The 12,473-nt window shown below is 43.3% G+C and overlaps 1 protein-coding gene across 1 annotated transcript in view; it reads left to right on the top strand.

Moving 5' to 3' along the window:
* LOC119396591 (plexin-B-like) overlaps positions 1-12,473 on the top strand; it is a 171,565-nt gene that overhangs the window by 154,934 nt on the left and 4,158 nt on the right. Inside the window, 14 exon segments of the mRNA XM_037663867.2 lie at positions 452-515; positions 517-549; positions 1,083-1,442; positions 1,889-1,909; positions 1,911-2,066; positions 2,580-2,823; positions 3,719-3,872; positions 4,762-4,956; positions 5,613-5,901; positions 6,407-6,560; positions 7,357-7,521; positions 9,402-9,571; positions 10,122-10,282; positions 11,278-11,566. Coding sequence (XP_037519795.1) covers positions 452-515; positions 517-549; positions 1,083-1,442; positions 1,889-1,909; positions 1,911-2,066; positions 2,580-2,823; positions 3,719-3,872; positions 4,762-4,956; positions 5,613-5,901; positions 6,407-6,560; positions 7,357-7,521; positions 9,402-9,571; positions 10,122-10,282; positions 11,278-11,566 — 2,455 coding nt within the window.

The following is a 12,473-nucleotide window of genomic DNA, read 5'->3' as shown; positions in this document are numbered from 1 at the left end:
CCACGATATTATGAGGCACTAACATGAAACAGCCAAGAAAACAAACTTATATGCACTCATATTGTAAACATTTGGATTTCGACATGACGAGTAAGCTCCACCAGTGTTGTCTTTCAAAATAACATGTTTAGCAGCACCACTGCTTATGCACTGCACTTCTACCGACAGTTATAAAATCTATTAGATCTAAAAAAACCAAACCTTTCATAAAGCAATGGTATGTACTTTTCATGTCTTAACTTGTATGTTTATAGCCAGCTTATATCTTGCCAAAATATAGCAAATTGCTCTGCTTCACTCGTAATCGTGGTACACTAGAATTTCGTTATCACAGACTTTAAATGTGCATTAGAAACTGTTTCACAGGTTCCCAGTGATGATATATGTAGGAGTTCAAACGTTCTTTCTATTTTGTAGGCTGTATTCACATGTAAAATTTTTTTTGTTCCAGTGGTGGTCGTAATGTGATGGTCACAGGTAGCAACCTTCACGCTGTCCAGCAGCCACGAATGGCCTGTCTTTTACGATAACCAAATACTTAACGAAACGGTAAGCCTACTTTTCTTTACCTGTCATATTTTGAGCCTATTATGAACGATCATGTAATAAACTTGTTTCATGATGTTCGCCATGCAACATTTTTCTGCAATTTTCCAGCAAGTTGCGACTGTATTCGGACGAACTGCACAGTACGTGTTAGTCCGTTTTAGGATAGACCAGAAATCTAAATCTAAGGTTGCTGCCGAAGCAGCAGGAATATTCAGCTCTTGTGTCTCGTGGTCCATAAAGTTTTGACGCTGACTGTACAATGAACTAAACAACCAAGCATGATATTTGTGACAATATAAGTGAACAGACAGACACATGCCTGCACTCTCTGCTCATAATTTTGTTGCTAAATGTGTCGGCACTATCAGCAGTGAGAACATCTTGACGCGAACGGATCCATTTAACTAGAGTAAGGTTGCTTGCCGAACAGCACTCTGACTAATAAAATGGAAGGTATCAAAGAAACTCTAATGATTTAGGTTGCAGCCTCTAGTTGGCACTTTATCTTCAATGTCAATCGCTTATCTCTCCAGGTGTGCGAAGTGCTGTCACCTTCCCTGATGTCCTGTCCATCACCACCCATCAATGCCGAAGCCTACAGACAGCTTCCCAGCAGTGACAGGCAGAAGAGCCTGGGCAAGGACAACCGCATCGCAGGTGGGAGTCACACGGGTCTCGGCACAAGCTACAACAACGACCAAGACGCTGGCGGCCACCGGGACGAGTGGCGCTTCCGCATTGGCTTCGCCATGGACGACGTCAGCAGTGTGCTTGAGCTGCCCCGAACTTTCCCGCTGCTTCACTCCGACCTGGTGTATGTGCCGAATCCACAGCTGCATCGCTTCGAAGGTGAAGGCGTGAAGCTCTACAAGGGTGAACTGCTTGTCATTGAGGTAAGGGAGCAGTGTTCATAAAAACGTAATGTTCACATGAATAGGTCAAGGTGTTTGGCCATGAAGTACTTGAGTCAAACCTTATTAAAGAAAGTTGCATCTAACACAAGAGAAGTTTCTTTACATACGAGGCAGAGGTTCAGGGGAAGATGGGAGCTTGAAGAGATGAAAAATCCTTGAGCACGGTGTGTCGCTAGAGCCAATGATTTGACAAGTGGTCTTGTTACTGCCTTGAAGAAGACAAGACCACTTGTCGAAACGTTTGCTACAGTGAAATCCCGTGTTCAAGAAGTTTTCATCTCTTCATTACATACGAAAATTCGTCGCGAACATATATTCATATCATCATTCATCGCAAGACTTCACTTTATATCGAGGTTTATTTCTAAGTGCAAAACTAGTTTTCGATGATATTCTGATTTCTAAAATTTTTGCTTACCTTCCAGGGCAGCAACCTTCGCCTGGCCTAGTACAGAGTCAGAAGTAAACGTGACCATAGGGACGCAGCCATGCAACATCACTTCTCTGGCCATGAACCAACTTCTTTGCTTGCCACCTGAAGTCCAGCCATCCGGCACAGATGAGTTGGGCCGTTGGACTGACAATGGACTTCCAATGGTTGTGGTTAGTATTTGTGCTTGCGTGATCACCAGTGTCAAGCTACTACGACGAAAAAAGTTTTGGAAAGCGATCTCCACATACACGCTGTCTTCCTTTGTCAACTGAGCCTGCCATATACTTACCGACCTAGTTTACACCAAAGAAAGTAACCCCGCTTATTTGGTCAGGACAGTTGTTAAACATTTGTATTTCATTAACGAGTGTATGCCACACTCATTAATGAAATATAAAAAAAACACAGGAGCGCATGCTACACTCGTGTGTTACTGTCATTATAAAAACTGCTAAGAACATTTTTTAGTTATCACTCGAAAAAGTTACGTTCTAAACTGTCATTTCCTTCTCAAACATGAGGGGCACGCACTATGGCTCCCCCCCCCCCTTCATACTGTATATAAAGGCTTTGAGCCTTTAAGGGCATGCAATAAATGAAATAAGAGATGCGAAGAGGTTGTGAAACAGTTTTGTAATAGCTGCACAAAAAAAGATGCCTACAATTTTTGCTGTGCTTTGCAGGTTCGCATTGGCAGCAACCTTCGTTATGAGGTGGGCTTCATGCGCTACGAAGTGGCCAAGACCTACACCTTCCCACCAGAGGCTGTCGCTGGCCTTGTGGCAGGAGCAGTGGCCATGGTGCTTCTGACTGCCGTGATCCTGCTCGTGCTGCGACACAAGAGCTCCCAGGCAGAGCGGGAATACAAGCGCATCCAACTCCAGATGGACGACCTCGAAAAGAGTGTTCGGATTGAGTGCAAGCAAGGTACTGCTACTGACTGGTGGTCTAGTGGTTATCGTGCCTGACTGCTGACCCAAAGGTCACGGGATTGAATCCCCACCGCAGCGGCCGCATTTCAGTGGAGGCAGAATGATAGAGGCCCATGTGCATAGATTTAGATGCACGTTAAAGAACTCCAAGTGGACAAAATTTCCGGAGCCCTCCATCACTGCATCTCTCATAATCATATCGTCACTTTGGGACGTAAAACCTCAATTATTACGGGACAAAGTGTGGTGACCTGCTATGCAATGCAGAAATGTTACCATTGTTAACTGTTAATTATGGCTCCATTGATTTTAATGAACAAAGTGCAAGAGGCATAACAGCACACTGTGATAGATGTATGAAAAGCCCCTTTTCCTCTTGTAGGGTGGCAAGTTCAGCAAGGTCCTCACGTGGGCCAGTTGATGGGTTTAATGGTGTTCTGTTTGAAACAGCATGTTGAAAGCCAGATATCCGGTAGGATTTAATAAGAGAGAGAGAAAAGACGAGAGGAAAGGCAGTGAGGTTAACCAGGTTAGACCTCAGTCTGTTACCCTGTCATCATGACATGTGTACGAATCAGCACATGGAGGAGGACAGAGCAGGGAATACATGCACATATGCGAGTGCCTGGTTTACTTGGGTTTTTTTTGCTTTTTCTGCCCCTTCCCTTTAACACCTGAAAAAATTTCTGGCTATGCCACTGTTTGGAATGATTGATGATTTAGATCTTTGCACAGGATTGTGCTAGGACATGACGAGTGCGACAAATGATTGCTCTAGAAATCTGCAAGATGAAAGAAATCTCGTTAAACAAAGAAATCGCATTTGCGTAATTACGGTGAATCTTGGTAAAAGAAATCTCGTGTAACTTATGCTTTCTTTCTTCTTTCAGCCTTCGCAGAGCTACAGACAGTTGTCACTGACCTAACCAATGATCTTCAGTCGGCTGGCATCCCTACGTTAGATCATCGGTCATACATCATGAAGGTGTTCTTCCCAGGCGTCTACGAGCACCCTCTACTTCAAGACAACAAGGTTTGCGCTGTGTGTTGCACTTGCAACCTGTTCTACATTTGTCATATAAAAATGGAAGAAATGTGCGAGCATTCATAAAGAGCATTGCCGGACATTTCATCAATCATGCGAATGTTACTTGTGGTATCACGTAGGTTGTCTGATCTGCTCTACACTTGCTTTTTATTAGGTGTATCTTCGTTTTGTACTTGTCAAGGAAACTGAAGGCCTGAATTAACAATCTGCTTTCAGAAATTGGGAAAAACTTAACGTATTTCTTTGTTGTGTGGCAAATTTTATCAAAGTCAATTTAGCAATGCTACACGTATGACAGTGCTTCTGTCCTTCTCATGCATTAGAATACGGTGTTCCCAATCCAAGGCTTTGTGTTTCCTTGTTTTATTGACTAGCAATTCTACCATGTTCCATTCAGCGTCAGCCAAGCCATGAAATCACCTCACCATCAAACAACTTCATTGTTTTTTATTTAATACAGATTCGTTTAACCTTTGGGATAATTTCTGTCAGTGGAATAGCATGAACTTACGCAGGGACACAGAAGGCAAGGAAGACAACACATCCTTTGGATCTGTGCCTTTAAGCCTGCGCTATTCCATTACATTGCCGTAGAGTCTCAGTAAATGGAAATCTCTTAAATGGAGTTGCTGCTTAATTGGAACAGCTGCTTCTAACATGATTGGTTTCATACATGAATTCTGCACCACTGTTTATCTCTCGGTAAACAAAACTCCTATTAAATAGAACATATTTTTCCTGGTCCACTCAGTGCTGTTTAACGAGAGCCAGCTGGACGTACCAATAAGCTCAAATTGCTCTCCCGATAATTTCTCTACACTTGTGAAACTGTACTCTTTATGACCGTAACTAATACATACCGCCCCTCTGCACTTGTTGTTTCAGGTCAAGAACAACTGGCATCTACAGCAACTATGAAGTGGCAATGTGCCAGTTCGAGCAGTTGATTCTGAACAAGAGCTTCCTCGTGACCTTCATCAACACTTTGGAGAGCCAGAAGTCGTTCACCATTCGTGACAGGGTGAATGTGGCCTCTCTGCTGATGATTGTCTTCATGGGGAGGCTGGAGTACGGAACTGAGTGAGTAAATTTGCAGGTTTTTTTTTTTTTTGTCCTACAGGGAGCTACAACATACACACAACTACATTTTTCGAGTCATTATGGCTGTGCAGGTAGTAGTCATTTTAGAGACTGAATCAAATTTCAATCAAAGAGTGCTGCAAGTGAATCGAATATCAAGTAGTTTCCAAATAGTTCTCTCACTTTGATAAGCCATTTTTTATAGATAGTGAGCACATCCTAGTATTCATAATGTTTGCATTAAAACTGCAAATTGAGCGTAAGAAAAATTTTTTTCCATGCACAGAACATTTCAGAAAGTTAGAATGATCGTAATATATGTGGTAATATATTTCGCTTCCTCAGCTGCGTAGCCCTGCTTCATTATATAGGCTGTCATGTTTTATGCCGGTACTGTGCTTATAGGGATCCAAACTATTCTACTTTTGCATGTTATTGCGATGCATTTGGCATGATGAAATACTCGTGAACTGTTAAAAAGATATCGTTTACAAATAGGGGCTATTCATTTCGAAAACTGAATCAGATAGGAAAGGATTAAATTCGGTGTTGGTTAGGTTAGGCTAGGTTAGGTAAACCCTACAATGCATCTCTACATTTGGCTGTTCTTTGCTGATACTAATGTGCTTTCTCTTTTGGGCTCCCTCCCATTGCAGTGTGCTGAGGACATTGCTACTCCAGCTGATTGAGAGATCCGTGAGCAGCAAGCACCCGCAGCTAATGCTCCGGAGGACCGAGTCGGTTGTCGAGAAGATGCTGACCAACTGGCTGGCACTGAGCATGTACGACTACCTGAGGGACTACGCAGGCAGCTCGCTGTTCCTCCTCTTCAGTGCCATCAAGCACCAGGTCGAGAAGGGGCCCGTGGACGCCGTAACGTATGACGCACGTTACTCCCTCTTCGAAGCACGGTTGCTGCGAGAGCAGATCGACTACGAAGTTGTGGTGAGTCAGCCCATTGCAAAGTGAACATTCCTGTGAGCTTCGATAACCTCACAAGTGGGCTAGGTATCTGGCGGCGTCATGTTGGCGACCCTTTGAGCGCCATCACGTTGATGATAACTCACGATGGCAGCATGAATACTTGAGTGCGGTGGTATCTATGTAATTCAATTTCTTAAAGGGGCTTACAGATACCATTCACTTTGGTCTGAAGAATACCACCTAGGCATAGAAAAGATGGCGAGTGAGGCCTAGTTCACATGTAGGAACCTTAGGCCACACACATTACAGTCACTAAATGTAAATGTATTGACTATTTTTTGTCGTTCTCATTTTCGTACAGTCATGTGATTGCAACATTTCAGTGTAATGCTGCCATTGTACCTTTTTCCACTAGGGCTGGGGGGTGGGGGAAAGAAGCCGGAATGACTTTGCATTGAATGAGCAGTGTGCACTGAATGCTCATTGAATGAAATTTCTAACGACTGCCATTCTGTTTTATTTGCAGACCATACAGGTGATACAAGAGGACCAGGATGAGAAGATTCACTGCAAGGTCAATGACTGTGACACTATTAGTCAAGTGAAAAGCAAAATACTCGACACGCTGTACAAAAATACTCCCTTCTCTCTGAGGCCATCCATCCACGATGTTGATCTTGGTAAGTGCTTGCATCAAAAGGACATGAACTGCCATTATATGTGACATGTAAAGAATTAACCTAATGATACCAACATTCTTTGGTTTCATTAGTCTGTGTCTAACCAAAAAGAAATGAGCCCTCGATGTATCCCCCCTCTTTTGTTCATGTAAAGAATGAAAAGCATTTGAAGCATAAAGGCAAAGAACATGAACGAATGGAATATTTCAAAATAATGTATTGAATTGACCCAAAATGTTACTGTATAAGCTGGATAGCATTAACATGCTTATAGTACATGTTTCGTTGTACTGGTCACAAGAGCATTGTAAATCAACTTCCATTGAAACTGCAGGCAATGTGTTCCAGTCCTTCAAACTTGCTGCTGATGCTTTCTGTCTGAACTAACAGTTGCAAATGTGCGAATCTTGTAATAAATGATGGTATTTTGTAAGCGAAATATGTTACCAGAGTTTCATCTGGACTGTCCATCTTTTACACCTCTGAATGTGCTGTAAATACTGGTTTATAAATATATTTTAAAACGTTTTTTTTTTCTCCCCGCAATAGTATGGTACTATCAGTACTATGCCTGAAAAGAATATGATCACTTGTTTCAGGCATTTAATAGGCTTGTTGTGTTGTTGCACTGATGCTGCCTGAAGCTGCACAAGCACATGCACAATACTCTTTTCTTGCCCTGCTGACTGCATGTCCAGTCTAGTAATGTTAAGTCAAGGTCTTTTTTTTTTGTCTCTTGCACTCATTTAAATGTAGCAGTGATACATACAACTGTGGCCCTGAATTTATTTTACAGAATGGCGGAACGGCAGGAGCGGTCATCTCATTTTGGCTGATGAGGACATGACTACAAAGACTGTCAACGGCTGGCGACAGATCAACACCCTGCGGCACTACAATGTTAAAGATTCTGCTGTCATGAGCCTAGTCATCAAGCAGAATGACAGCTTCAGCTCGAACTGTAAGTGTACTTTGGAAAGTGGGCTCAAGCACCTTTTCCTTTTTGCTAGTGTGAAACATGTTTGACAATTTGTTCCAATGGAGACTGACCCCAGATAGCTGCTTCTGTTATATTTGCATGGTGCTCAGACTTTTGATCGAAGACAAAGTTTACATGTAACACAAATGAAGAGAGACATGTAGCCAAGTACAGTAGAACCCCGCTGATACGTTTTTGAAGGGACCGTAGGAAATAAACGTAAGAGCCGAAAAACAGGAAAAACGGCAAAATATTTAGTGGTACAGAATTTTATTTCAATTCTTACGAGCAGCACGAAAATTGGTGCGCTCAGCCGCGATCTAGCTCGATGGATAGAAACGCGGAGCTTAGGACGGCCTCATCCACAGAAATGTAATCAACGTATGTGATTTTTTTAACACCAACAGCTGTAGGCATGAAAGAACTAAGCACACGCAATCACGACCGGCGCGGCGAGTCCGACCGCGAACCGCACGCACGACCATGCGAGCTCCAACCAGCTCGAACTCCTCCCGTTCTCCGACAAATAACGATGATGATGAGTCTACGCCAACGCGATGGCAGAAGTAAATGCCAATCTCGAAGGCCTTGCTTTCGCAAGCAATTACGTCATACACGCCATGTTTGTGCAATAAAAATCTCAAAGGCTATGCTTTTGTCAATAGTAAATGCCAATCTCGAAGGCCTTGCTTTCGCGAGCAGTTACGTCATAGACGCCATCTTTGCAATTTGAATCTCGAAGGCCATGCTTTTGTTTGCATCAATTGAAAGATTCTGTTGCTTGCGCCTCTCATGCGGCTAATATTACGGTCAAACGAGGCCAAGCTGCGTGAAAATGCACCATGGCCGCTCTCTTTGGTAGTCACTCGGTCGGCTCCGAGCGCACTTCGCGACGTATCATACAGGAACGGTCCGACAGTTACGACGTAACAGCGGGGTTCCCAATACATTGTATCCTATGGGAGCTATGCCGGGACAGGCGGAAAACGACGTAACAGCCGGGAAAACGCAGCAGTGAGGAACGTAACAGCGGGGTTCTTCTGTATTACTAAAGCTAACATCATGCAGCGGAGCAGTTCTCTATCCAGTGTTTTTACTACAATATGGTCAAAGGTTCACGTCATTGTCAAGGTGGTGCTATATATCTCTGAACACTGTTGAACTGCACTTGCTTGATCTGCTATTTGCATAGTACAGCAACTTCTTAATAAGCGTTGATTAGATGTACAGCCGCGGCCACGTCTGTGTAAAGCACGCAAGCAGCCGGTTTTTGCTCTGCGGGGCAACAACTTGAGGCAGTTTCGGGCTCTGACGTGGTGTGTCAGGAGAATGCGCGGCCTAGTAGTTAGGCTGACCACGTCAGAGCCCGAAACTGCCTGAAGGTGCCACCCCGCCGAGCAAAAACCGGCTGCTCGCGTGCTCTACACAGGCGTGGCCGCGGCTGTACATGACATCATTATGCAAGTCTTTCCACATCCATTTGAGCAAGATATTAGTGGAAATGTGAAGAAGCGTACGTTTCAGGGACACGGGTTGTTTCCTTTGTATAGTTGATGTCACACTACGTATGCTCTGAAGTGGGTTGTTCTTTTTTACATTGTTTATTGTCACTGTCTCTTGTTTACTGTGATAAACAAGCATCCTCTGTTCTTGGCCACAGTCCCTTCTCGTGCTCAAAAAGACATTGAGTGTTGGCACACCACTTACCCCTGTCTGGCAAACCATTTCCTCACTGTTGTTACGTGCCACTAGTGATTTGCGGTATTATAAAGCCTACGTTTATGACCGACATAAATACCCTTTGAACATGACTTTCATATCAGTTGCTCATCTAAGCAAGCATACGTTAACGCTCATTGCAGGCAATGTCTCGCTGAACTCCATGTCTCCCATAGTGTCTCACTGCGAGCTTGAGCAAGGCATCAAGTACTGGCATCTAGTCAAGCCAGAGGACGAGACAATTGGCCAGCCAAAGGACATCTACCACAAGGCCATTCCAGAAATCTTCCTCACCAGGCTGCTTTCCACTAAGGTAAGAACTTGGCAGCCCTATTGAGGCAATTTTTGCCACCCATCATGACAAAATGGCATTAATGGCGCTGCTCAAGTATAGGAGCCACTGTTGATAGGCGATAACATTAGACGCCAAAAGAAAGAAAAGAAATAAAACCGTACTTACAAAAGGTTGTTTACAAATGTGCGTACCAAAGTTACTTGTGCCTCTTTATTTGAAGCACTGATCTGTGCATGTTATGTATGTTCACAGACGAAACCACGGTGCCATTATTATAGAAATCAATTGTTTTGCTGCAGTTTACGTGGCTTCTGATGCACCCCATGTCCAGAACTTGCTTTCACTGCCTAATACCAGTTGTGGGGCACACACATTCATATTTAACCCAGTGCCAATCAACAGGGCATTGAAGTAGAAATCATGAAATCTGAAATCATGCTCTTTTTATTTCTCTGTCGGAAAGCCAGGAGGTATGCAGCAAAATATGTCAGTCTTCTGAGGAATTGTTCTTTGATTACAACTTTTCACATCATGGATGGTTCTTAATGTGGGATGTGTTTTACCACAGGGCACTGTGGAGAAGTTTGTTGAGGACTTCTTCAAGACCATTCTGACCGTGAATGAAGCCCTGCCACCAGCCATCAAATGGTTATTCGACCTGCTCGATGAAGCCGCACACAGACATGGCATTGTTGACCCAGAGGTGCCCCATGCTTGGAAGAGCAATTGGTAAGCTGGCTGTTTGGACTTCTCTTCTGTTAATGAGGAAAAGAAATTTTCGTTAAGAATCTTCATTTGGGACACACCAGCCTGTTCTTTGGAAAGGCTTGACAAACTTGCACAAAATTAGCTTTTAATGGTTTTACATAAAACGGCACAATTTAAAAGTACACTAAAGAGAAAACTGATTGCTCTCGTTCTAGTAGTAAATAGCCTTTTCACAATACCAAAAGGCACCGCTCTTGCCAAGAAGACTTCTGATAAGTCAGAATGTGCACAATAAAAATCCAAGAAAATTTGTGTGAGAATGTTACCTTAAGGTTTGCATGCCAACTCTCCGTGATGTCATAGGTTTTGGTGCTGTCTGCTGGGGCCTTAGTTATTTATCAGCAAAAATGAGTTGCACTGTGTTTTCAAAAAGCCGGAGACTTGACATAGGAAGTATTGGGAAATTGCACTGAGCCGCTGTGGCTGAAACATGAAAAAGAAAAGGCTGAAATTCATGATGTTAACGTTGACATCTAGGTGTTGAAGGTTTAAGTGCAACGTTGAAGAAATGACATTCATTTTCTCCTGAAATGATAAACCTAATATGGATGGCAAAATTAACCATGGTGGTGTTTTCAATGAGTAATTTATCACTCTGAACAGATCTAGAGTTGCACTTTAGTTTTTCTTTAAGCCAGCTTATGTGAAATTTGTAAATGGGAAAAACAGCGTAAAAGGAGGCGAAGCACAGGCGGAGGAACACACAGGTTTTACTGCTTCAACACAATATAAAGGAAAATTGGCGGGAAACCGACAGCAAGTGAAATTTCAAGCCTGCATCACGACACATGGGCAGAAGCTGTCAATCAATCGATTACAGAGGTTAGGTTGGGTGAAAGGTGATTACAAAGGTTAGGTGAAATATTCGGAATGGTATCGGTTTCTGGGAGTGTGCTTTTGGGATTTTGCCTTCCTCTGCTGTTGTGCTGATTTTCTGCTCCTCCTGAAATACGCAGCCTGCCTCTGCGCTTCTGGGTGAACTTCATCAAGAACCCTGACTTCATCCTGGACGTCCAGAAGAGCCCCATCATTGACTCCTGCCTGTCTGTGATCGCCCAGACACTGATGGACGCCTGCTCGACCTCAGAGCATAGGCTCGGCAAGGACTCACCGTCCAACAAGCTGCTGTTTGCACGCGACATCCCCAAGTACCGGCGCAAGGTGCTGGAGTTCTACCAGGGTGTTGCCCTCCAGCCCAAGGTCACAGATCAAGAGATGTGCGCCGTCATGCAAGCACTCTCTCTAGTGAGTTCACATTTTGATTGCGCTTCAGTGGAAGGCCATCTAGTGTCCTATTCTTGGCGGTGGTTATGACAGTATGAACTTATGGTCAGTATACATAGGGCAACAAACATAGGGCAATCCTTAACCATCCATATTGCTCTGTTGCCCGGTGCTGTTAGGTGTGATATGTGCATTTCTATCTGGCTGAGTGAACTAATGCTACTGTATGTGCAACACTTTGAACAACTGATCCTGATCAGTATTGAATTTCTCGAATCTTTTTTAAGAAAACAATCATAGCCATAGTGCAATAAACAGAATGGAAGGGTAATTATAATTTGTGACGTTTTACATCCCAAAACCATGATATGATTACGAGTAGACTTGTGCGAATATTCGAGCACATTGAATATTCGAACGAATATTACAGTATTCAAATTCTCTTCGATTCGAATTTAAGGTATTGGGAATTTCGAAGTATTCGAAATGAACAAATAAGTGTATATTAGTCCGCATGTAACCCCCCCCCCCCTGTAAAGGTGTTTTCACTGCAGTAGAGGGGTGCTATACCGTAAGTACACCTTTCCAGGAAAAATCCGCACATCCGCAAAGCGAATCCTGCTACTGTTCCAAGTTGCTTCCACTTCCTTTGAACCAAAAAGAATGACATTTGCACATGCTTTGTTTCAATTAAAAAAATATGTATTGTGCAGGTTAGCTGGGTCATGACAAATATGCTCATTTTTCATTATGATATATGATATGTACTATTCGAATTCGATTCTAAGTTATTTGATCAAATCACTATTTGCTTGGAATTCGCTTCGCACCTAAAATTTGCTATTTGCAGAAGCCTAATTACGCCATAGTGGAGGGCTCCGGAAATTTTGACCACCAGGGGACCTTTAACGTGTGCCTAAATCTAGGC

This window comes from Rhipicephalus sanguineus, chromosome 6 (genome assembly GCF_013339695.2).
Source record: "Rhipicephalus sanguineus isolate Rsan-2018 chromosome 6, BIME_Rsan_1.4, whole genome shotgun sequence".
Taxonomy (NCBI): Eukaryota; Metazoa; Arthropoda; class Arachnida; order Ixodida; family Ixodidae; genus Rhipicephalus; species Rhipicephalus sanguineus.
Note: the sequence above shows the minus strand (reverse complement) of the source record. Positions and strands in the feature narration are given on the sequence as shown.